The sequence below is a fragment of the Anser cygnoides genome, chromosome 3, assembly GCF_040182565.1.
Source record: "Anser cygnoides isolate HZ-2024a breed goose chromosome 3, Taihu_goose_T2T_genome, whole genome shotgun sequence".
Classification (NCBI taxonomy): domain Eukaryota; kingdom Metazoa; phylum Chordata; class Aves; order Anseriformes; family Anatidae; genus Anser; species Anser cygnoides.
Window position 1 is genome coordinate 72,811,162 of NC_089875.1, and position 25,847 is coordinate 72,837,008.

The 25,847-nt window shown below is 42.8% G+C and overlaps 1 protein-coding gene across 2 annotated transcripts in view; it reads left to right on the plus strand.

The window, feature by feature from the left end:
* Window positions 1-1,000: 1,000 nt before the first annotated feature.
* Window positions 1,001-25,847, plus strand: part of CDK19 (cyclin dependent kinase 19) — a 127,730-nt gene continuing 102,883 nt past the window's right edge. The window contains exons 1-2 of one of the 2 annotated variants that reach the window (XM_066994423.1): window positions 1,007-1,260; window positions 19,613-19,688. In XM_066994423.1, the coding sequence (XP_066850524.1) occupies window positions 1,133-1,260; window positions 19,613-19,688 (204 nt within the window). In that variant the 5' untranslated portion in view covers window positions 1,007-1,132. Of the gene's footprint in view, window positions 1,261-19,612; window positions 19,689-25,847 lie in introns of both variants that reach the window. The other variant, XM_066994424.1, reaches the window with a different exon arrangement.

A 25,847-nucleotide genomic window follows, 5' to 3' on the forward strand; every position in this document is an offset into this window, starting at 1 on the left:
TTCATCCACTTGTAAGGTAGGGTTGAGCACACGAGGCAGGGGCCACAGCTTGCTTGTGTGCCAGGAAATAACCTTGGGATGAGGTCTGATCTCTGTGACGCAAGGCAGCGTGCAGAGAGTAATATTTTTAGAGAAATCCTGGGAGAATTGACTGAGATGTGATTTTAAAAGGGATAATTGACTGAAATGTGATTTATACACGTGATCCTGTAGGTAGCGGCACCTTTGCCCCAAATCTCTGTGGCTGGTACTGAAGCTTTTTGTCAGGATCCCCAAGCACCACACCTCATGACCAAGAGCGGGTCACCGTGTGATCCCTGTCAGCCCCTCCCCGCGCCCCTCGCTCTAACACCGAGCCCGCTCAGCCCGCTCCGATCCCCTCAGCGCGCCCCGCGCGCGCCCCAACGGCCGTAACGGCCCCAACGGCCGCCCCGCCCCGCCCCCAGGCCCCGGCTGCGGGCGCGAAGCCTTTCCCCGAGGCCGGGCGGCGGGGGCGGGGCCGGGCCGGCCAATCAGGGGCCGGCATCCAGCGGGGGGCGGGGCTAACGCTTTGAGTGGCAGCCGGCTGGGTAAACAAGCGGCCGCGCTACGCGGCGCCGTCCCGGCGGGAGGCCCCGGGCTCGGCAGCGCTCCCCTCGCTCCCGCCCCCGCCCCGCAGCGCCGGGTGCCCGGCGGGCTCCCCGCGGCCGCCGACACGCTCAGCCCGGCTCCGGGGAGCGCAGTGCGCCGACACCGCCCACCCGCCCGCCCGGCTCGGGGGAGGGAAGGGGAGTGAAAGGGAGGCGGCGCGGGGCATGCTGGGAGTTGTAGTCCCCCCTTTGGAAATCCCGCCCGCAGCCGCCGGGGCCTGCTCCCGCCGCCGCACTACGACTCCCGGCACCCCCCGCGCCGCGCCGCCGGGAGCCGAGTTGAAGCGGGCGGCGGCGGCGCGCGCCCCCTCCCCCCCGCTCCCCCCCCTCCCCCCGCCGCAGAGCCCCGAACCAAAACAAAAACAAACCGCCCCCCCCGCCCCCACCCCCCGCGCGCCCCGCACCCCCACGAAATGGCGGCGGCCGGAGGGGGCTCCGCCGGCCGGGGGTGCTGATCCGGTCTCCCCCCCCCTCCCCCCCGCCGCCCTGCCCATGGGCGAGACATGGACTACGAGTTCAAGTCGAAGCTGGCGGCCGAGCGCGAGCGGGTGGAGGACCTCTTCGAGTACGAGGGCTGCAAAGTGGGCAGGGGCACCTACGGGCACGTCTACAAGGCCCGCCGCAAGGACGGGTAAGGCCGGCAACCGCCGCCGGGTCCCCTCACCCCTTCCCCCCTTCATCCTCCTCTTCCTCCTCCTGCGGCCCCCCCGAAGTTTGCGGGGTGCCCGGCTTCCCCGCACGGCCCCCCCCCCCCCCGGGTGCCGCCCCCCTTCCCGCAGGTGCTGCGGGGGCTCCCGGCCACGTGCTGGGCGGCCGGGAGCTGCCCCGGGCTCGGGCTGCAGCCCCCCGACCCCGCCGGGTCCTCGGGGAGCGGGGCTGAGGCCTCAGAAAGGCGCCCGTGCAGGTGCAGGGGCTGGCAGTGACCCTTCTCCTCCACGGGAGCCATCGAGCGCTTCCCCTTCGTTGCGATGACATAGGCCGTGTCTGTAGAAGCGTGCCAACCGTGCTGTATAAAGACTTGCAAAACATGCTTGCAGATCTCACACGGTACCCTTCAGGCAGAAAGCTGAAGAGCCTTCCTCTCCAGGCAACCGAAACTTCGAAAGAGAAAACCCCTCAATATGAAAAAAAAATACCCTCTTCTGTTTGTTTTACAAAGTTCTGGAAGTGATTGATGGAATGCTGCTTTAACTTTAATAGAAAAACCCAGATATTCTTCTTTTTCTTTTTTTTTTTTTGTAGGAGTAAATTGCATTCATGTGTGTCTCGACTCTAAGCCCTCAGTTAAGAAGACGCAGTATCAAAGAGATCAGTAACTGAAAGTTAGCACACCAGCTCAGGTGGAGGACTGAACGCTGAGAAAGGAGCTCTGGTTCTGACTGTAACTGGCTCTGCAACCTAAAAAAAACAATTACACATAACGTACTTGAAAAAGAAACTTTAAAGCCTTTCTGGGTATTACGCATGCCCCCAAGTTCTCCTAATATTGGTGGATTTAGTCGTCTTGGTTTTATAATTTTAAGTTACTTATTCACAAGTGGATATATTACATATATAAAAGTTATATGAGAGGAAGCTGTGGTAAAAATACCCAAAATGCTGATAAAATATTTGCTGCTGCTCTGTGATGCAGTAGTCCTAAAATTACTGTTTGTAAGAAAAACATAAAAGAGTTGGAACTTTGAGTTTACTCTTTCTATGACCAAAAAAAAAAAAAAGAAGTTTGATGTCTGTCTATAACTTATCTGCTTCATTTCCTTCAGTAGTAACGGAACGTTGTTGCAAGGATTGCATGGATGCTGCGAAGCACCATGAAGAACGTGTCTACAAAATCCATAAATAATAGTATTAGAAATACAAATGGGCAATAAACCAAAAGTAAACATGGCAAAAAAGATAGATTATCTCCAGCTCTGACTGATTAGCTAAGGGAGACCTTGAGCTGTAATTAGGCCTGCTGGTAAAAGGAAGTGAAAAGTTTCAGTAGGCAGTCAATTTGATTGAAATGCAATATAATGTGGCACAAATGCAACTGTACTTTGTAGTCAGAGGTTTTACTTCATGAGGCACGGAAACTGGGTTGTTACCCCCTTTTTTACACCATCAGTAAGTTCAATCTCAATTGCTGCTGTTTGACGTTAGGACCTATGGTGAAACGGAGATGTGACATAAGGAAAATGTAGAGAGTGACCTAAATAATAAAGATGGGGTGATTTCTTTATGAAATAAAGCTACCTAAAGCTAATAAAGCTACCTAAAACGTGCAGCGGAGTATATTTACCATTAGTTGTTAAATGTAAGGGTTTCTTAATGACAGAGAGAAACTTCTTCCAGTGCTGGCAACAACAGCAACCCAGCAGTGATGCATATTTATAGCGTGCTGATCACTGGGGGATTTTGAGGCACATGTAAAGGGATTCTTCTTTGCTTGATCATAGAGAGACTATTTCAGTATTTCAAGTTTGCAAAGCGTTCTTGTATCAACTAAAAAGATCCTGGCTACTTGCTTCTCATAGTCAATTTGCAGTCTCAGGGGGCTGAGAGCAGTAAGAACCATGTAGCTCTGCAGAAATTCCACTGAGAGCTTGTCACTTCATGTTTCAAAAACTTGGCATATAAACTTTATGAAATAGTAAAATGTGTTTATACGGAGCTTGGCAAGCTGTTGGATAAAATGCTTGCTTAGGGAAAAAAAAAAAAAAGGGGTTGCATTGCTTAGATTTCAGTGAATGGCCTGGGCATAAAAGCAGTTTTTAAACAAATAGCAATGTAGTTTGGCTTTTTCAGCCTAGAATGCAGTATCATTGGGCGTGTTTCTAGTGAGCCAATTGATTTCTGTGAAAGTTAAGTTATGAAAGACTTTGTTCAAACCTGACTGCCTATTAAAAAAAAAAATAGTTGGTCTGACATTTGCATGTACTGAATGAGTGTGTTTTTTTTAAAGATGTTGAGCACCTGCAGCTTCCATTTACTTCAGAAGTGTTTGTGTGGTCTGACAAGGTCTGGAGTATTACCTTTGTTATGTGTTCAGCTAAATTAGGCACTTGGGTTTGCAAAACTTTCAGTGATATCTTTGTAGTCCAGTAGGGCTAGAAAACAGGTCTCTGTATAAGCTGTCCCATGGTTTATTTCAGTGGACGCTGAAATCACTGGAGGGGGAACAGTGATATACAGATAAACCTTGGGATGGCAACTCAGCTGCCAACGTTAAGTGTTTAGCTCTTCATGTAGCTGGAAAATCTGTAGTTATTTTTCTGTGTGCGTATTACCTCAAATACGTCATGCTGACTCCTGCTAACGCTTCTTTGGACACTGGTTCACATTTGTCCAGTAAAACAGAGAAAATAATGCAATTTTTCCAGTCATGGCTAGGAAAGTATGATTAGTTTCACATCTTACATCTCCTCGTTACATTCCTTGCTGCTACTTTGACCACGGTTTAAGCTGCCATGGTGTGTTTAGTTGCTTGACTTCATGTACTTCTATCAGAGGCAGTTTTTAGGATGACGTGTGGATTGGAATTTCTGTTTTTTTTTGTTGTACGTGTCTGAATTATTTCCCTTTACTCTTCGGGAAAGATCAGTCTGTAAGTTCAGGCCACTGCAGAGTATTTCTGTTCCTTCATCTGAATGTCTGCTCACCTGCAGGAGGGTGTTTGCACAAGCCAGCAAGCTGAAAAGGTACCGCTGCTGACGAGTCAGGGACGCGCCAGGAATAATGGGATTCAGGATCCAAGCGGGAAACAGGCCGCTCTGTTCTTCGTTCTGCAGTAGCAGATGTAACACTTGTAAAAGCCGAAGCTGGTCCTGAGTGCTCCATGTGAATAAAACCTTTCTAGTACTGCCGCTCCTGCTTGCCTTTGAGCAAACAACCGAGCTGTCGGCTTTCCCTCATGCTGCGGCCACGTTATTGTTCTTTGGCTCACTACCTGGGTTTGGGCAACAGCAGTTATTAAAATACAATTACAAATGATATATTTTTTCCCTAAATAACAATGCATGTAATATTTTTAATCCTCATGTTTCAAAGTGCCTTTTAGAAAGCACGTAAGTGCAGAGAATGACAGCAGTGACCACCCTGCCATTTAATGCTTGGCAAGTATATACAGTTTGGCACTGCCCGGTGCTCTGCTGCAGTAATAAAATCACTCTTGATTAATACGATGTATCTGCTGATTGAAGAGCACTGATTTATGTGCCGATAGAGTAATACACTTTTTAAAAGGAAAGTCGCAACTTGTAAGTTGTCAGATTGCACTGTTATTAATATCCTGAAGTTCCAAATAAGATTTGGTATAAAACAGGCTCCACCTTAACTGCCAAGTACAGAATTCCCTTCTGGAAACTGGGCAACAGTGACGTGGATTCAAAAACATCATTGTAAATTACAGTCATAGGAGGGGGGGAAATGAATAAATTCACCCTTCCTCCCCCATTTTTGAGTATTGTAGCCTTGTAACTAAAGGGGGGGAGCCTGTTCTCTTCTGTGTGATGTTGGTGTGTAGAAGTGTGAACGTGAAGTCCTTAAAGCTGATCTGAAGTGCTTACAGCATCTAAGTCTGCCCAAGGTCAGGTGAACTTCAGGGAAAGGGCATGGGAAGAGAAAGGAAGGGGAAGTCCGTAGCCAGAGCAAGTGTTTAATCTAACCTAGGAATGCTGGTTTTGGTGCCAGCCAAGGAACCTTCACTTTCATTTATTTATTTATATTATGAATCTTATTTGCTTGAAGCAGAAGTGAAAAATATTGATAAAGAGAGAAGAGGAATGCTGCAAGGCACAGATGCCTTGGAAAAACAGCCTTTCTCCTGCTGCGACTCACCGTGGCTTCAGCGAACAGAGTTGGGTTGTTCAGAGGTTGCCTCTGGTCACACTTACGGCTGAGATCACTGCGGTGGCAGAAAACCTTCGATGTAGAACAGGCAGAGGCAGTCTGTTTATTCTGTTAAATCAATATTAGTATAGCAATAATTTGTGTACAGTTCTCCCCATATTGCTATTCTTCAGCATTTAAATTGCTGAAGTAACAGAGCACAACTGTGTCAGGAAATGAAATTCGCACCGGAGTTGACTAAGTGCTGCGAATGAACAGTGCTGGGGGTAAAAATCACAGGGAACCGAGAGCTTGGATACTGCAGTTAGGTTTACTGTTGAGAGAGGCAGCTCCTTGATGTGGCAAGCATTATACTCTCCTGGATGTGAAACTGGAGAGTTATGTACCAGTGCAAGTAAGTGCTTGTAAGATGTTTGAAAGTCTGTGATGTGTTATTTACTTAATTTTCAGTTTCTCTGTTTGACAGTGTCTTGAACTTAAGTGAGTTGAATTGTCAGTGGGGGTTGCTGTTTTTAGTACAGTCCTGTGGCAGGCTCCGTCACAGCAATATTGACCCAAGTCAGAAGGCGACGGATCCTGACCAGTTACCTTTCTCTGCAGCAACATCTCTACCTGTGATGATACGTGAGAAGCAGTGTTTTGCTCCTTACTTTCATCATTTGTACCCCCCCCTTGATGAAACTTGCCACCCTGGGGAAGATTGAATAGCTAAAGGTGTTCATGCCTTGCTATGATCTCTCCTCGCTAAGGAAGCCTAAATACGAGGCTTACATGCAAATCCTGACAACGCTTCATAGCAGCAAGCGCTGTTAACATGTGTGAGAAGAAACTGAATTAAAACAAACCTGTCTAACTAGTTGTCTGCAATGCCTTCTCCCCTGAAGTAGGAAGAGCTCGTTAGTATTTCATAATTGAGCCACGCTGAGAGCTGGCAGTCCAGCTGCGCTGGTGGCTCAGCTTCCTGCCCAGGAGGACAGTGTGAGTGGTGATGAGTAATTTTTTTTCCCACAGTGCGTATGGTCTCCCCCATAGCGCTTTTGTCCTTTCTTCTGCTGCCCTCTGAGCACAGAGATGAGCCGTGTGGCCCGTGGCCTGCCAGAACGCAAACAGCATTCAGCTGGTGTTTCATTTTCTGCTAGGGCAAGTGCAGAGGCATCGGGGTGGTGGTAGGAGATGGAAGAAGAAATGAGATGAGTGTGGGTGATGAGAAGCAGAAGAGGTTGAGTTTGAGAGAGAAGCAGATGAAGATTTTTGCCAAGCTTGCAGAGGAGGACTCATGCATAAGGTAGCACAGAATAAGCTATGAAGGAAAATCTCTCAAGATTTAGCTTTTTTCTTTTTTTTTTTAAAGAAGTTTCCTGTTACAGGGGGAGAGGGTTAAGAGTTTTCTAATAACGCTACAGGAAAAGGCAGTGAGAGCAAAGGAGGGAGAAGAGATTGCTTTTGGCACCCCACTTGGTAAAAAGGTGCAAAGCAAGATAGAAAAGGGGCTAAATATTTCTCACATGAACTACCTCACCTGGAAATTTAACATGTAGGTGTATTTCTGGGTCATCCTATCTAATCTGTTGCTTTGTAGGTAGAATTGTTTCTTTCATAAACTTACCTTCAAGATTATCACATCATGCATGATTTAAGAAAAAAAAAAATTGCTGAGATTGAGAATGCCTCATGTTTAGTTGCACATGTAATCAGAATTTCTGTGAGATGGTCTAACCAAATTTCATTAGAGACTCATTTAGTGACGTAACGTTTTCCTATGCCTTTTGAAAGTATCTCCTGAAAGAGCATTTGCCTCTCCTGTGGCCTTAATCGAACTTGTGACTTGTACAGATGCTGTCTGTCTGACCCAAATCTTTTTTCCTCTCTTTTAAACTCACGAGTTCTATGCTGCAAAATAAGTTTATATTTACATATGCTTATTGCTGCTTGAAGTATTGTTCAGGATATCGCACGGTCCATGTGTATGATACAGGAAAGGATCTTTAGGAGAAGTGATTTTCAGCTCTTGCCTTTGTCTTTCAAAGATATGTTGTTTCTTGAGCTTGTTTCCGAGTATTCAAGAATTGACACAGGCTGTGGTTTTTTTTTTTTAGTTTCTTTTGCAAAGTATCAGAACTTAAAAAAAAATAAATAAAAATTATTTGTTTCAACAACAGTATGTTTGCCTGAAGGAATGCTGAAGCTGGTCCAGGGCAACTGCTTTTGGATTAAATTGCCTAGCTCAGAATGTCACTTTAGGAAATGAAGAACAATTTCTACTTGTATAGCAGAGACAAAACCTTTACTGTTTTGGCTTGACTTATGAGTGAATGTATCTAAATAATTTAGGTTTATAAAAGACCTCCCTGCTCTGGGGACTTTGTTTATATGGATCACTTGACTATAAGATAGTCTGATTTGACTGACAGATAAAAATGGTAGTTGTGAGGGTATTAGAAATAATGACTCTTCTGAGCTTCAGTTATCTCAGTAGATTCGAGAACAAATAAACTACAGAAAAGGAAACCTTTCAAATCAAAGTTAGTTGTTATTAACAAAATCCTGCGATAGCCTTTAAATCAATGGATACTTCTATATCTGAATTTTTCATTAATGTTTCCTTAGGCTTTTCTGTGGGAGTACAAGTCTGGTTTAGCAGTATTTTCTTAAAGGATTTATGAAATATTAGTGTACCTGATAAGGATGAAAGGAGTGTTGTTGAGGTTGTGTAAACTGATCTTTGCAGAATGGGTGTCTTATTTCATGTTTATTTTTTGAATTGGAAAGTATAAGTACCTTTTCTTACCGTGAGAAAGATTGATGGAGCAGAGGTTACTGGAACAGGTGATCTCTGAAGGACATTGTTTCTGTTTACTTTTGTCTTTTTTTGGGATTAGCAGTTTTTTAATGAATATTTTAGGTTGAGGCTTTTGCATAACCTCTTGTTTCTCCCTCAGCTGTCATCTGTTTTCCACAGAGTTTATGGATTTCAACAGTTCTGGGGTCATGCATTGTGCAGATGAAGCCACACAGAGGTCAGGCTTTCCGATAGGCAAAGCAGCAGCTATAGCTCCCCGTGCGTGTTAGCAGTGTTGAATTTCTCACTTACAGGTAGGGGATCTGGTGTAAATAAGAGCACAAGTATGAACTGTGGACAGCCTTAGACAACATGGATTTAAACATATGTTCTCATAAACTGGGCCTCGTGTACAGTAAGGTTATTTTGTCGATTGCCATTCCCTGCTGACTGAAGTGGAAGATGCTATTGATTTCTTTATATAATCAAGTGAAAATGAATGTTATAGGCAATTGATTGGGAGGCAGAAGCTAGATCTTCCAGAAAGGAAACGACGTCCAGAGGTAAAGTAGGACACTCTGCTGTTTTGAAGCAATGTATCTGGTTTCCTCATGCATTAATTGCAGAAAGAGTCAGTCATCTCTGTGTGGCCAGAAAAGGTTTTCTGCCTCTTCTGTCGCGCTCTTTCTTTCCCTGCCCTTACCAGAGTGCTCAGAGCACCCAGACTGGTAGCACTGGGACTGCTCCGACCACAAGTGCCCTTGACTCTCCTGTGGCTTTGCTGTCTCATGGGGCCCCTGTGCCTGAAGAGATCTGATGATACAAAGGCCGCTCATGCGTGAAGTTCTGGCAGCGTCAGATGAGCTGTTTGACTCCGAAGCAGATTGTTTTAGAAGAGGAGCCTCTTGTCTTGTGGTTCATGAATTCTGCAAATTCAAAGGCGTTTAGAGAAAATTCTCACCAGTATTATGCTTCCATGGATTACCACAGCTTCACGATAAGACTTAGCACCTCGCTCACTCCGAAGTGGCTGTGTTCAGTGCTGTTGGTGCAGCAGTGGCTTTCAGCCTGTGTCTTCGAGTGCTTCTGTTCCTGAAACAGACTTCCTGTGTGAGTTGTTGCCATGTTCCCAAGGACGTTGCAGACTTCAAAGTTAGCTTTGTGTTCATTCCTTTGATTAAAACCAGTCACTGCAGAGGATAACCAGGTGTTTCTTGGCCCAGTTCTGTCATGCTCCAAATGAGAAACAGAGGTAGATGAACTACCAAATTTAATTTGAACTTCAGTTCACGTCAGAAAAGACCATTACCCGTTGAATGCCATTTATTCTACCTTTAGCATGGGTTCAGTGGTAGGGAGAAAATGTTGGTGTAAAACTTGATCCAAGCTGCCCTTAAAGGCTACTGAAAGAGCTCAAGAGAAGCCTGTTTTCACTATGGAATCATAGAATCATTAAGGTTGGAAAAGGCCTCCAAGATCATCTGGTCCAACCGTCCCCCTACTACCACTATTATCCACTAAACCATGTCCCTAAGCACCTTTCCTTAAACACCCTTAGGGACGGTGAACCCATCACCTTCCTGGGCAACCCATTCCAATGTCTGACTACACTTTCTGAGAAGAAACTTCTGATTTCCAACCTGAACCTCCCCTGGAGCAACTTGAGGCTGTTCCCTCTGGTCTTATCACTAGTTACCTGTGAGAAGAGGCCGACCCACAGCTTCCTTTCAGGTACCTGTAGAGAGCAGTAAGGTCTCCCCTGAGGTTCCTCTTCTCCAGGCTAAACAACCCCAGTTCCTTCAGCCGCTCCCCATAGGACTTGTGTTCCAAGCCCTTCACCAGCTTCGTAGCCCTTCTCTGGACATGCTCCAGGGCCTCGATGTCCTTCTTGTACTGAGGGGCCCAAAACTGAACACAGCACTCGAGGTGTGGCCTCACCAGAGCAGAGTACAGGGGGATGATCACCTCCCTGGTCCTGCTGGCCACACTACTCCTGATACAAGCCACGATGCCATTGGCTTACTTTGCCACCTTTGCACACTGCCAGCTCATGTTCAGGCAAGCATTAGTCAGCACCCCCAGATCCTTTTCCTCTGCACAGGTTTTTGAGCCACTTTGCCCCAGGCCTGTAGTGTTGCCTGTACCGTTGTTGTGGCCAAAGTGCAGGACCCGGCACTTAGCCATGTTGAACCTCCTCCCACTGGCCTCTGCCCATCAACCCAACCTGTCCAGGTCCCTCTGCAGGGCCTTCCTACCCTCTGGCAGACCGACACTTCACCCCAACTTGGTGTCATCTGCAAACTTACTGAGGGTGCCCTCAATTCCGTCATCCAAGTCATCAATAAAGATATGAAAGAGAATGGGCCCCAACACTGACCCCTGGGGAATGCCACTCGTGACTGGTCGCCAGCTGGACTTAACTCTGTTCACTGCCACTCTCTGGACCTGGCCATCCAGACAGTTTTTAACCCAAAAAGAGAGCATGCACAGGCTTAAAGTTCAAAGGAAGCAGCACCTGACTGGGGTTCCTTGGGAACAGATAAGATGGTTGCTAACTCAAGACTTCGCTAATTGCTGGGAAGTAGCAGGATGCTCTTAGTGGCTGGAATAAGACATTTGTAGCTGTGTGGAGTTCTAATTTCCTCTCTGCTTCAACCTCAGGCAAAATGGAGATGCTTCATAAACATTGTGTCTTGCTTCTTGCTAATGATTTGGACTGTAGATTTTGGACATAAAGGCTAGTTTATTAACTAACTTAGTTTATTAACTAAGAATTACATTCACTTTGTGTGAACTTTCGTGTAGCTTTAGTGAAGAGAGTTGAAGACTTCATGTGTTCAATCTGTTGAGCTGAAACATCTGAGAAAAAGAAGAGCAGAAGTGTGACAGATCTCTGATAAATCTGTGCTTCCTACACGCTTTAGAGGAGACACTTACTGTGTCATGAACCAGGAAAGGAAAACTAAATAAGTGCAGTTTTTAGGCTGTTGTCTAAGTCTTACATTGAGTCAATAATTTCTTCCTGCTCTGGGTGAAACTAATGCATCATACTAATTTAGAAAAAAAAAAAAAGTGCTGTGTTTCAAACCGAGGTTCTTGCTGAAGAGACTTAAAACAAACACAGGCTTCATAGTGTTTGTTGTTTTAATAGCAATTTCCCACCTATCCAAGTTGCAGTATTTAACCAGATATGCACTACAGAGAGAGACATGGTGTGCAGTGAGCTGAGCTGTGTATTTACAGTATGGTTTTACACTGAGGTTTTAGGACTTTTAAAATTACTGAAAAACAGATGGCTAATGTTATTGACATTTGTGGTCAGTCACAAACATGCTCCTCAAAAGTGATTTTATGAAACAAAAGGCAGATTTCTTTTTGGCATAGTCTAAAGGACCCTGTATCTGTGTCCTTGAAACATAATTCACTGATAAATAAAAGCTCGTTTTCTCCTTATTTCAGTGTTTTTGTTTTTTTTTCTTCTTGCTGCTGCTGCTTATTTCAAGGTAACAAATGCTCAAATATGGATCCTTAAAATCCAACAAATAATCAGTAGCCTTTCCAGAAAGGAGGTGTTTCCTAAAGCTGTTAATTAGCTGTAATTGAACCTATAAATAAGGTCAGGTACCATTCCATCCCCTGCTTTAATACAACGAATGCTGAAAGAAGTTACCTGGAGTGACAGAATAATTTTACAACTTTGCAAGTTGAATGTGAACACTTTGGTTTTCACATTTATAAGCAAGCTGTCGAGTCTGCTTATGCCAATCTGTTATAAAATAAACCTACTCGCATGAGCTTGATGGTTCTCAACCACTCGTTGGAGCCAGTCTGGTTCTAGCAGTGGCACAAGCCCTGTAGCTGGTTGAGGTCTCTGGGTCTTCTCCAGGGGCTTTTGAGTGGCAGTGGCTGAAGTGCTCTCTTTCCTTGCCTTTTATTATGTAAAGGCTTAGCTATGGCTGATATGTTTTCCAGTTCTCTGTTGTTAGAGAGATCTTGAACATCTGTCAGCGGCTGTGAAAGTGTCTCTAACTGTTGTTAACAGATAGACGGTATCTGTGCTATAAAGATTTGCTTTTAATTTTCTGAATTGGGAACTGCTGGAAAAAGGTAGTGGATCTGGTTAGGTCAAGTCTAATGGTGCTGGAACAGTCCTAGTCTTATGTTAATGTTAAGAGACCTCTATTCCCCACTCCCAGTCTGATCAAATTAATATGGGGGGAAATGGAGTATTTTTTAAGACATACAGAGTGTTAGCAGTGCTCAGATTCACTCTTTTGTCTTTTTAATCAGTTGTCTTCTCATACATAAAGAGTGTCTATCATAGGTATTGTGAAGATCATTTCTTTTTTAATGGTTACTTTGCATATTTTGTGAGGCTCTGTGGAAGGGCAGAGTATAAGGGTGTCATGTTTAAAGGCAAGTACCCCAGCATCACTTTGAGAACTTGCCTTCTTCTTTAACGCACAGATCTCCTCCTGAGTTCATAGACTGGTTTGCAGAGGAATAAATAGACAGAAGAGCAGCCATATCAATAGTGGTTTTTAAAGGTACACCCGAGGATATTCTATAGATAACAGAACAAAATCAGGGTATAGTTCAACTTCTAATAGGGTAGTGTGATAACACTGAGTGTCTTTTCATAGCCTGATGCCAGTGGTACTTGTAATATGAGCTCTTTTACATCGCTGGGATGTGTCAGATTTTCCAGCAGGCTAAGCTCTGTGAGATTGTTCTCCTGTGTGTTTCTTATAATGTATGTGATGGAAGTCTTTTTTTATTATTTTTAAGGCTAATTGTTGTAAGCAGTTTGCTCCATGTTTGAACATATCTTGCAATGTCTTTACTTAGCCATGTAGTTGCAGAGGAGATGCAAACTCAGCTTTAATTATTTTTTTTCTTTCCTTAGTCCTCCAAGATTCATGCTACTGAGATGCTTCAGTATACATTGGAGTGCAAAATGAGTTCTATTTGGTGATGCTGACTTTTTTTTTTTAAAGGCAAATCTGTATTGGTTGCTTTTCAACCCCAAGATTTTTGGTCTGATGTTGCAACAATCATATGCAAAAGGCACAAATTGTTCAGGTCTGCTAGTGAAAACCAAGAAGCAGCATTTGGTTAATATGGCTCTAAACCATAGCAAAGATTTGCTTAAAAAAAAAAAGTTCGTTAGTATAACGATGCTAATACTAATGAGACATTAACTCCTGTTCTAGAGGTAGAAATAGTTTCTCTAATTCTAGGGGGCATAATAGCATATTTTCTGTTGCAACCCTTTTTGGTCTTGACTTCAGTTAAGTCTGCATATCATTTTCCATTTCACTGATAGCAACTTTTAAAGAAAATCCCCTAAAATGGTTTGTCATATTCTGTCTGTCACCTTTGAGCATGTGTTTGTAATTGCTGTTTTATTTTTTTCATAGCCCTCTGGAAAAATGAATGCACCATTTCTTGTGTTTTTTTTTCACCTTGTTTCTGTGTAATTCCTAGTGTCACAGTGTTTTATGAAAGGCTTTGAAGAATGCAGCTTCCTACAGCCATCTTTTGAAGGTAGAAAATTTAGGACTTGTTCGACACCACGCTCCAACCACTGGCATGTATTTTCAGAGAGTACATCCCGGAAGGGATGAACCTCACCGTCTTGCAGGCAGTGTGGATGGCACCAGCAGAGGAGTGTATGTGGTAGTTGTGCCTGCGGGCTGGACATCAGGACTCTGAAATGGTGCTGGGCTTGCGTAGCTGCTGCCTGCTAGGGAAATTGGCTTTCTACCTGTCTGTGAAGAGGAAAAGCCAGGCCCAGGTTCAAGCACGCAAAGGGATGCGTGTTTGCTGTATCCATATGAATGGTCCTTTCATGTGTGCTACACATTTGTCCTCCTTTCCTGTGCCCAACGCACTTGTCCTCCTGGAAGGATCAGAACACCTTTTCCAGTCAATTCTGGACCTTTTCACTTTTACTGCTGCTAATACCTTCTTAAAGGGCTGTGGCCACGTGCTCTGTATCTGCGGGCAGCTTGTGCCCGTTAGCCAGTGCCGAATGGGATCCCTTTAGTGGCTTTGCTCCTGGAAAGCTTCGTGAGCCAAATACCACGGAGGGATTTTTCACTTAATTTCTAGGTGTTCTTCAGTGTCATGGTTTTGTCATCGCTTAGGGGATAAAACGTTTGTAACTCTTGTTGGGGATCTCTGGCTGACTGCTGAACTTCTTGCTGAGTGGCACAATTAAACAGAGTGATTAGAGTCGAACTGGCTGTCTGTGGGAATGTGGTGCTCCTGCAGCACTCTGCTTCAAGGACGCTGGGCTGTGTAGTGTTCCCGGCCTTTGCCCTATAAAGGCACAATTATGCGCGCCACAAAAATGTGATTATTCCATTAGCATTGCTTACAAGGGTGACTTGTTATTTTGTTAGTGTTTTCTAGCTAGGTCTTGGAATGTTTATTGCGTACTTTATTTGTTTAAGGCATTGCACGCTTTATTTTCTATTTTCAATGCTCTGCTCTTAATTGAGAAAATTAGTATATGGTATAATGTTAATATCTGTATTAACTGGTATAATAGTCACAGTTGTAGCTTAAGTATGATTATAGGTTTCCAGGCCAGTTCTTTGATGTGGCTAATTAATTATGGATTTGGTATGTTAAATTTTTTTTGAATTCAAGAGGGACCATCATTAGAAGTTGAAAAATTTGAATAATATGGATAAAACAATAGTTTGAACCATGTGCTATTTTCAGATCCTCCGTTTTTTTCCTTATGGTCTTGGACAAGCTGTTTCTAGTCTTCCGTTGGCTTGTTTCTTGTTGTGTTGTAAGTCATCCGAACTGTACACTTCTAAGGTGATTTTTTTTTAAAGTATCTGGAAAAGGAAAAGTGAAAGTGTTACCCAGGAGGTAACATTTCTTATTTTCTGCATTGAATGCTGTAACTGGACATTGAGCCAGCTAAGTACGTTTTTGTGGGGAAAGGACAGAATTTTCCTTTGCACTGTACAAATTAAAATGTTAACATTAACCTTGAGGAGTTACAGAATGGGATCTTTATTGGTGAGGGACGAAAGCTTAAGCTGAAAGACCAAGCTGCAGCCTTACACCGGTATGGGTTTTTCTCAGAGAGATGTTCTGAACGATTGCTGGTAGGCTTTGAGGGAGCCTTGTGCTCGGTAATGTGGAATACATGGTCAGGAAGTTTTGAGGAGTAACTCATCATCAGTCTCATTTTTTTTTTTTTGTAAGAAGCTATTTCCTGTTAAAGTAGTATGAATAGTAATGCTTCTGAGCCTAGAAACACCGTTCATTTTAATTTCTACTCCTAGTTTTGGATAAGGGAAGTGAGAGCTTGGAGAGAAGCCGTTCTGTAAGTCACACTCCTCTGCATCTGTTTTGAAAAGTTTTAATAAAAAACCAAGTTGCAGCCTCTTAAAGGACAGATTTCCTTTCCATTTGCGTTCTGCTGTGTTTTCCCTCGGACCTGAGAGCACATTGCCACCTTTGTGCTGGGGTGGCTGTCTAATTGAACCCTCTTGGTCCAGCTTTGCCATGCACCCTTCTCCCTTGCCCTCAGGCACAAATGGGCAGAGCAGGACCTCCTGGCACGTGGGCTGGCTTCTAGGACACTGGTAGTGTGGACCCGAGGGTAGTATCTTCGCACAGGGACCTTGCTTCTGCTTGGCTGCCCCCGTCATGGTGCCTTCTGCCTCTTCCCAGACCTGTGGAGCTCATTGTTCTGCTTTGTTTTCTAACCTGGCTCCTGCTTGCTACACTCTCGAATGAAAAATGCACTGATGTAGCATCTGTCAGAGAAGAATTTATGAAAATGAAAACTGTATTGTTCCATATGAGTTCCTGAAATATGTTTCAGGTTCACTGGAGCTTTTCTGTATATTCAACATTAAGCAGAAATAATTCCCTCTGCCCACGGTGTTTCTTAAGAGCACAGGTCTCGAGGGAGTTGAACAGTATACTTGCATATCACTACGTTTTACATTATTTATGGAACTCTCACAGCAGAGAAATAGCTAATAAAGTACCTATTTTTTCTTTGGCTGTTTAAGACCATTTTATTGAGTGAACAGAATTGTGTATTTCATCAGATTGCATGGACTGACTCAGTGTCGATGATTTAAATATATTCCTTTCTCAAATTATCTTGAGGTTACTCTTAAATGAGAAATATTGTTAAAGTACCAGTTGGTGGAGATCTTTTGGAAAGTGCTTTAAGCAGCCATTATGTTTGCTTAATAAGAACCTTTAACTTTGGAAACATATTCATATAACCTTGCCTCTCTGCCAAAACTAGTAAATGATATTGATATACTTAAAGGAGGCTATGATTTGAAATTGTTGGTAAAATACAAACAGATGTTTTGTGAGACCTAGAATATGGTATTTTTGGAGTTCTTTGTACTTGATGCCCATTTATTTTAGGTGTTTTAATTATCCCCATTTTTGCTCACTGTTCACAAAACCCGATGTCCTAGAAGCATGTTGTTTGCTGCTTAGTGATACTGTCTTCTTAACCCACGTGCTCTAATGTCTTATGGTGATGTGTTGTTTTTTTAAGCATCTTTCATCGTTTCTCATTTGTATCTTAAAATCCTATGTGGAATGGTTGGTGTTAGATGATGACAGACTTGCAGTGGTGTTAAGCAATTCTGCTGAATGCAGTGTATGCCAAACAGCTTACCCGTTTTCTGCAGCGTCCTTCAGTCTGCCCAGGCCTGGGTAACTGAATTTAATGCTTGCCTTGCAGAGCTAGGTCAGTGCTGTTGTATCCGTGTGGTGGTGTGCCTGCTTAAGGAGATGTGCCGAAGGAAGGGCGCACTTCACTTTTGTAGTGACCATTTTGTACTGGGACTTCAGCTGGTAAGCGCAGGATCGTTCTGTACTGTGTAGTGTGAGCATGACTCTAGTTTAAAACCCGTGAGCAATTTTAAATGTCTGGAGTTGGTTTGGGTTCTGCAGACAACACAGTTTTGTCTTCATAGTTTCAGTACGTGATCCAAATAATGAAGTTAATACTTCGCACTTTATGTAAATCTCTATCTGCATAGGTAGAACCCTCTATGAGAGGGGATGAGCATTTATTATTCACTTCTTAAAATTTAATGAAATCTAAATTTCTAAAAGATAAAATATGAGCTTATCACCTGTAAAGGCACAGATTTCTTGGTTCTGTATCTGTGTCGTGATCCAAGTTCTTGTAAATGACTAATTCACGAAAAAAAAAAGGGCTGCTCTATGGGGAGCAAAGATGGAATCTGATTTATCATGTCAGTAGATCCTGGTGAGGAGTCCTGCTTAGGAAGGAGGCTCTTCCATTTCTGAAATTGTTCCTAAAAGGGTCCTTGGTGAGCAGCTCTTACGGATTATCTGTGTTAATGCAGTGGGTGGCCTAATCTTAGTAATGGTAACTTCTTAAACTCTTTTTTCCCCTCAGTGCAGAATCTGAAGTTATATGTTCAAAATAGTGTGTTATAAAGCATTTAATTTATTTAGCATAAAGGAACAAGAGCCTCTTTTAGAAGGGAAGAGTCTAATCTTGCTATATTCATTTGTCATATGTGTTGCTAAGATTTGCATCCAAGTGTCCGAATAAGTGAATATTTCTGATGTAGTTGCAAGGCACGGTGTAAGCTACTGTCCTTTTGTATTTCTCCACAGATCAGTGCAGAATGAGAAGGTATTTCTTCCTTTTGGCAGTTCTAGAATCATGTAGGTCACCTTAAAGTAACCCATTTCTTTCTTTTCAGCTGCAGAAGGACCTTTTGTTTCTCCAGGCCTATCAGTAGAGAGAGGCCTGTTGGAGCCTGTAGCCTAACATGCTTAGTCTTGCTTGCTTTGGGAGCGCTGTTGCACCAAATCCCAAACACAATGAAACGCCCAGCTTAAAATAAAGCAGATGGTAACTCCATTACCACTGATTTTTCTCTGTTTTTAATTTGGAGGGGATATCTTTTCAAACATAGCAAATGATTTCCAAAGATTTCACGTAGGTGCTTGTTTGAGAGAGGAGTAACAACTGTTTTTGAGCTAGGGTGAAATAACAGAGCCCAGGTTTTCCAGTTGGAACAGCTGCTGGATGACTCATCTTCAGAGGTGGATTTACCTTTTTGCAAAGCTTGCAGTGCACCAACTTAATTTGTAGTCAGAATAAGATTGGAATTTTTCTTGCTGAATTTTCACGTCAAAAAATGTAGTGTGAAACAGGTAAAATGGGAGCTAACCACAATCTTAGCTATAGATACGTTTTGTGGATTTAATTGCTACTGAAAATTGTTGGTAAAAACGATAATCGGTAATTACAAACATGTGTAGGTGGTTTTAATTTCTGGTCAATCCCATCCCTTCCCCACATCGCTCCGCTCATACCGAGTTTCAGAGATGGGGTTTCTCGAGGACGCTGGAGCTGGGCAGGACCTGGACCTGGAGGTGGGAGCAAGACGAACTGAAACCAGGGCAGCAAAATGAAACAGTGTGGGACCAGAAAAGGGGGAAACTTGAGTCAACCAGAGATGCTGTAGGGAATTTGGATGGGGGATTGTGGACTACTGAGTGGTCCAGAAGTTGTAGTCGGTGGGCCCGCATAAGTGCGTCAGCACTGTGGGTAATGCTGCTTATCAACGCCCATCGCTTCCAGCTGAATCCTACCCAACCTTACCATGGGCATTAAGGTGATTATGTTGTGTCACAAGGGCTTTGAGGTACTCCTCATGTTCTTGTTCTGGTTGTCTTCCCTGACAGCCAGAAATTACTTCCAACTATGTTTATTTAAAAGGATAATACCATGTTCAGGCAGAGCAGTTTCACGTACTGTGTAGGGGTCCGTAGTAGTGAGTGCTTGACAGGAGTCCTGTGGCTGGCAAACACAGACTTGCCCGGTGAAATTCATGTTCTTTCAATGTATAATTACTTATGAAATGCTGTTATGTTTTTAAATTAAAAGTCAATTGATGCTGGCTCATAAAATCAAGTAAGATCCTTGTAGTTTCTAGGTACTTCCAGGGGAGTCTTTCAGGCATGGGATGTGAATGTGCTGCTTTTTCATGATAGAGAGAATTCGAAAATTTCAGGAAAAGTGTCCATCAAAATACCCTATAGATGTATTTTCCATTAACAGGATGGTTTAGAGAGAAGTGGAAATAGGTAAACAAAGCTTATTTAAACAGGAGTTTTTGTGTGTATTTTTGGAAGTCTCTGTTAAAAAGGAAACCTGCTTTTAATACCAAAGTGTAATTTATACATAAAAACAGATCGGCTTTTCAGCTTCTTGATCTAGACCAAATCAAAATAAATCATTATACTTGTATTGATTGGTGTAATATAAATCAGAGCTAAAAATATTCCCCTCTTTCTTTCTTTCTCTCTTTTTTTTGTACAGAAAAGATGAAAAGGAGTATGCACTGAAGCAAATTGAAGGTACAGGGATATCCATGTCGGCCTGTAGAGAGATTGCAGTAAGTGTGCATAAATGAAAGTATTTTTACTGACATTATTATTCAACAGATATTTTCTTTTCTCTACACCAGATAACAGAAAGGTTATGTAAATGTTTTCCTTGAAGTATGCAAGCATGAAAGTTACTCAAACATGCGCTTTCCATAAAATGCTTTGTAAATATTACAAATTTTTTTTGGGTGTGGAATGAGGTGTTCTTGCTAGTTTAATGGTAATGCCTCTTTCAGGGTATTGTTTTGTTTTATATGCTTTTATGTGTTGAGGGAAATAAATGAGAGTCTTTTAATGAAGATTTATTTTAAGCCCAGATGTTTTTAAAATAACTTGTAGGAAAAAGATTCTGAAAGATTACAACTGCCATTACCAGTCAGCTTGCTAACAGTGTATTTTATTCAGATTAACGGTAGCTTACTCTTCTTTGGTACCTGATGAGTTTGTTCCCCTCATTCTCTATGTGCTTTGTTAAGTACAGAGAACTTTGATAGCAAAATAAAAACAGCTTTAATCGTGTTTTTATCGCATGTATCTTAAGAGGAAAAAATGGATTCACGTCTGAGCACAGTAGTGTCCATGCATATATGTGTGTGTATATATATCTATATCTATATATCTATTTAAAGTCCTTCCAAGGAGGTAAGAATCATATTTTTATATGAAGAGAGAATTTAAATCTGTTTAAATGCTTATTCTATGACTGAAAATGTACATTATTGTCAAAGTGCTGAGTCACTTAGTAAAATTTTGTAATGCAAGAATTCCTTGCATTGCAAAAGAAGTGCGTTTTCTTGATTAAATATTTACCTTGTTTGAATGCTGTCACTATGCTGAGGGCTGTTGAAATGTAACACAAGATTTGTGCCCAAAGCTTTTATGATCTGTTAGTGTTGCATAGAAATACAGTATTCAGGTGTGAAGCATTAGGAACTCGTGATGTTCATGAACTGAACAGAACACCGTGTTGTGTGTAGTGTAGTGCACGTGGCAGTGCTTTATCAAGAGACTTGGCAGATAATAGTACTATCTTTTCAAAGTGCTTGTCACTAGAAGGTCAAGGTCACTCCTGGATTTGAGAGGTGGCTCTGTTGCTGTCAGTTAATTTACACACAGTCTATTCAATCACCTTTTTGGTAATATTTTTGCCTTTAAAGGGAACAAGAAGTCCTTTAACATTAAGACTAGATCATATTCTTTTTATTTTAAAGTCTGTTTTGACAGCAGTGGAGTATTTTTCAGTTTCTTTGTCTCCATAGTAGTATAATTTAAAACAGACAAAAAACTAAATCACAGAATGGTTTGGGTTGGAAAGGACCTTAAAGATCAACTAATTCCAACCTCCTGCAATGGGCAGGGACACCTCCCACTAGGCAGGTTGCTCAAAGCCACATCCAGCCTGGTCTCAAGACAAGAATCAATGTGTGGAATATAGCCCACAGGAGACTTTTCTGTTGTCATGATAGCACTGTGGTATGGAGATGGTTCTGTCATATTTAGAAGCAACATCGTGAGGAAATAGTGTCAAATAATTTTGTCCTCTGACAGTACATCTGCATTTCATTCTTGATTATTTATTTATTTTTTAAAAATTTGATTGTGTTTTGTACAAAAAGCTCAGTAAAACCTGGGAAATATCATAACTACTCCATAAATCGTTTAAATCCTCTGAATAGTTCCTCCTTTAATTTTTCCATGGATTCTATTTTACTCTTCTCCAAACTTCAGAGTAAAACTATAACTTGAGATAATGTAGCAAATCACTGCTTGCCTCAGTGAATTTTCAGGCTAGTCAAATATTGGAAATATGTAAAGGGTAAAGGTGAAATAGTTGAAAAAGAACCACAATCTTATTTTTTTTCCTTACAAAAACAAGCAGGATCGAGTATATTTTCCGCAAAGAGAAGCAGACTTATGATTAATGCATTAATAGTTAATCTTGTCCTTAAAAGCATAAGCAGGTAGCAAAACAGGTAGTGTTTACTGATTAAATGAAGATTATAAGCCAGGAAAGAGGCCACGTTTAAAATATTGTGGGTAGTTCTTTTGATGTCTAACTTACCATGCCCCACCAATTCTCACATGGAAGAAACATCCGTGTACTTGGTTCTGTGTGCGCTCAGAATATTTCAGTAGTTCTGCAACCTGAAGACGTAGCCAATGTGCTTGAGAAATAAATTGCCGAACTGAAAGGCATTCAGTGTTGTGGTCCAAGCCTGGTTTGTGTATGGTCTTGCCTACATACTCACAATAAGATCTACTGGTTATCTTTCCCTAAGATAAAAGGCAGACTACTCATCTCTGCTGGCGTTACAGATCAAATTGGTCTGTCTTTGCTTCATATTTTGGAAAACATAAAGCTTCCTTTGCCGTTATTACTATGGGTTTTTCACGGAAGAAGGCGTATGTCAGTGATAACATCAGACAGGCAGTGGTTCCCGGGGCGAGTGATGATTACTTTCTTTCGACTGTGGGGTGATACCTGCCGAAGCAGGAATCCATATTGCAGCCAATTCTGTTGTGCTAGAATGTGAAAATGCTAGAGGACAGTCCTATACGGTAAAGAATTGTATCTTAAAAAAACAACACACAAAAACAAAAACCAAAAAGTTAGTTTATTCTCTGTAACTGGAGTCTACTCTGAAGATAACTGAAATGCCAACTATTTGTGTGTTCTTGTCAGACAGTTTATTGCTGGGCTTAAGCATAAATACTTTTGAAAAGTAAAGCTGGAAAATATGAATGAGAGTTAGTGGCTGAGTCACTCAGAATTTGTGGTTTTCTGTTGCTTTTCACATGAGGGATTGCAGAAACCATAAGGCTGAATGTAGTAGAGGATTCTCAGTGCTCAGAAGATCTCAGAAAGGTTCAAGTCTTGAACAACTTGGGGAGCTACAGTGTTATTGTTATTGGCTTATTTAGGTGAGGTGGTGGCATTTAGGATCCCAGAAGTGAGCCCAGCAAGAAGCAGGATCACAGCCTTCATTACTGAACTGGATGCTGGGACAGAGTGCACCCTCAACAGGTTTGCAGGTGATACAAAGTAGAGGAGTGGCAGATAGACCAGAGCATTGTGCTGCTGTTGGGGGGACCTTGCTGGGCTGGAAAAACGAACTGGGAGCAATCTCATGAAGAGAAATGCCAAGTCCCATATCAGAGGTGGGCTAACTCCAGGTACCCGTACGTGCTGGGAGCTGACTGGCTGCAAAACAGCTGTGCATGGAAGGCCTCGGTGGACAGCAAAGTGACCATGGGCCAGTCATACACCCGCAGGGCGAAGGTGGTCAACAGCATCCTGGGCTGCATTAGGCAGAGCGTTGCCAGCAGTGTTGGGAAAAGTGGTCCTTCCCCGCTGTGCAGCGCTGGTGAGGCCATGCCTGGGCTCTCCAGTGCAAGAGAGACGTGGAGCAACTGGGGAGTCCAGTGCAGGACTGTAAAGATGATTAAAGGACTGGAGCATCTTTCATATGAGGAGAGGCTGGGAGAGCTGGGACTGGAGGCTGGAGAAGTTTGTTTATTTTTTTTTTAATTGATGTCTGTAGATACCTGGAGGGAGGGTGCACAGAAGTGAGGGTCAGACACTTTTCAGTGACATGACAAAAGGCAACAGGCACAGATTAAAGCACATGACATTCCATGTGAACGCTTAAGCATTTTGTTGTTGTTGTTAACTTTTTTCTTGCAAGGGTGGCTGAGCATTGGTACACATTGCCCAGAGAGGTTGTGGAGTCTTCACTTGTGGAGATGATCAAAACTTGACACAACTTGGGCAATCTGCTCTACCTGACCTTGGTTGAGCAGGGGGGTTAGACCAGATCTTAAGAGGTCCCTGCCAACCTGAAACATTCTGTGATTCTGTAAAACAATTTTCTAGTATTTCTCTCCATTTATTAGAAATCGAGCCACGCCTTTAAGATGTATTTCTAGTAAGCAGATAAATATTTTTCAGTAACAAAATAGAATGATTATACGCTACTTTGCAGTGAAATACAATGAAGAAACATTTATTTGATCTGTTCCAATAAAAGATACAGGTACCTTTTGGTCTCCTGATTCTATCCTGAGTTGCTGTTTCTGACTGGTCACTGAAATTAGGTATCTTATGCAAAGTTCTTGGAAGTTTTCTTGAAAGGTCTGAACTTTATCCCCCCCTTTTTTTTCCTGATCTCTTTCTCAGTTTCTCACCAAAGCACACACTTAACCTAATATTTAAAGCAGTTCCCTGGTATGAGTTAAGCATATTTTCAAAAAAGGCAATGAGAAATCAGAAGTAAGTTTCTGGAAAGCAGTCAATGTTTTTAGTGTGTTCTGGTTGTTGTTCTACCGAGACAGTACTGCATGTAGTAGTAAAACTGTCCTGGAAACCAATGGGTGTTTGTAAATCACTTCTACCACAGTGTGTACAGTCTTACTCTGAAATTCTTCTTAATCCAAAAGGGGAAGAAGAAGGTTTTTTTTTTTTTATAAGATTTTTTTTACAAGTCCAATTTTTCCCCCTAATGCATAGCCTGTAGACAAAGGTGACGACTAATAAAGGTTTCTTTTCCCACAAACCAATGACTTGGATTAGGTGCTAGGAGGCTGGCTGTCAGCTCCTGGTTCTGTCCAGCTTTCCCTCCCACCGTTGATACCGAGAATTTACCCTCTTCCGGGGATAAATGATCAGCGCTAGCCATCTTTTCTATAAACGGTGATCTTCATTCTAAGCTTCATTTTGGATTTTTGTTACAGCACTTTTTTTTTTATAGCTCAGTAGCCTTTTTTCGTGGGCAGGGGGGATGAGGCCGTTACAGACGGTTGAAACGGGAGAAGCAGGGCCATGAAACAGCAGCATTTTTCCCCTAGCCTTGCTCATGAGTGCTCTGCGTTGTTGCAGTTCTGCCCCGTGCGAGTTTGGGGTCTGGGATGCGTAACCCGTTCAGCCGCCACATCCTGTGCCTGTGTGTGCCGGCTGTTAGTGAGGCTGCTCCTCCTGGGAGACCTTGACGTGGTGCCAGCGCGCTGTGGGACGCTGGTGGGAGCATTAGCTGGCCTTTGTGTTCAGGCTTGCATTTACGGGTACAGGCTAAAATAATTCAGGCCGATGTTAAATGAGTTACTGAAAGCTCATTCAAACAATTTAGCCTGCACAAATTATTCTCAGGCCTTTTGCCTCTTGATGCAAAGTATATTACCAAGTGCTAGAGGGTACAAATATTTTGGGCTCCTCGGTTTCCAAGGGTGGGCAATGTTTTAGAAGCCTGGCTGGTTAAACGATGGTTTTCTAATCTTTGTGTGTTCAAATCTCTCGAGTGAGGCTCTGTCCCCTCAGTATTTGTATTCTTCTTTTCCTCCTCCCTGCTGTCCCTGGCTTTCCCTAGGATGTAGACAGCTCTTCTGGGGCTGCTTCTCGCCCCTCCCGGCTTTTGGGGTCCGTGGTGTCATGGTGCTGAGGCTGAGCCAAGGAGGTACAGCTAGACTTGATGCCTTTGTGTCTTTGCTGTGCGCTTCCAGCAGCTCAGTGCACGGTGCTCAAGGTCGTGCCTTGCTGAGAGCACTGGGAAAGCTTCTGCACGTCGCTTGCAAGCTGCTCTCACCTCACAGGCTGGAAACCATGCGCTCAAATGAGCTAAGCATTAGGCTACTTAATTTGAGACCCTGGTTCGGGCTGGCCTAATAACCTTTTGACCTGTCTCTATATGTCTTAGGGATGTAGAAGAGGTCAGCTGTTGTACAGGACTAATGATAACTTTTTGGTATCAATAAACCACTCCGAAGATGTGTAGCACCATTGACTCCTTGCAAGTACAGTTACATAGAATTTCGTAATTGACACAAGTCCTTTGATTTGGTTATGTTACACTTTCATCGACTTTAAATATCACAGCAGCTTGCAGTATTTGCTGTTACGTAGACAAATAAGTTTTTAACCTTGGCCTTTAGCTTTGTTTAAGACAACTGTAGGTAAAACAGGGTGTTTAAAAAAAAAAGTGCCTCTGTCAGTACATTTGCTGTAGGAGATTCCTTTTGAATGTCAGAACTGCTTTCCCTTAGCCAAGATAATATGAACATGTAAAGCATTTGGCAGTATAAAATCTCACCATAAATTCTCTACCACCTAATTAGAAGAGATTGTTACATTTCTGTTTGTGGAAATTTTGAAACTCTGCTCCCTCTTTCAATAGCTG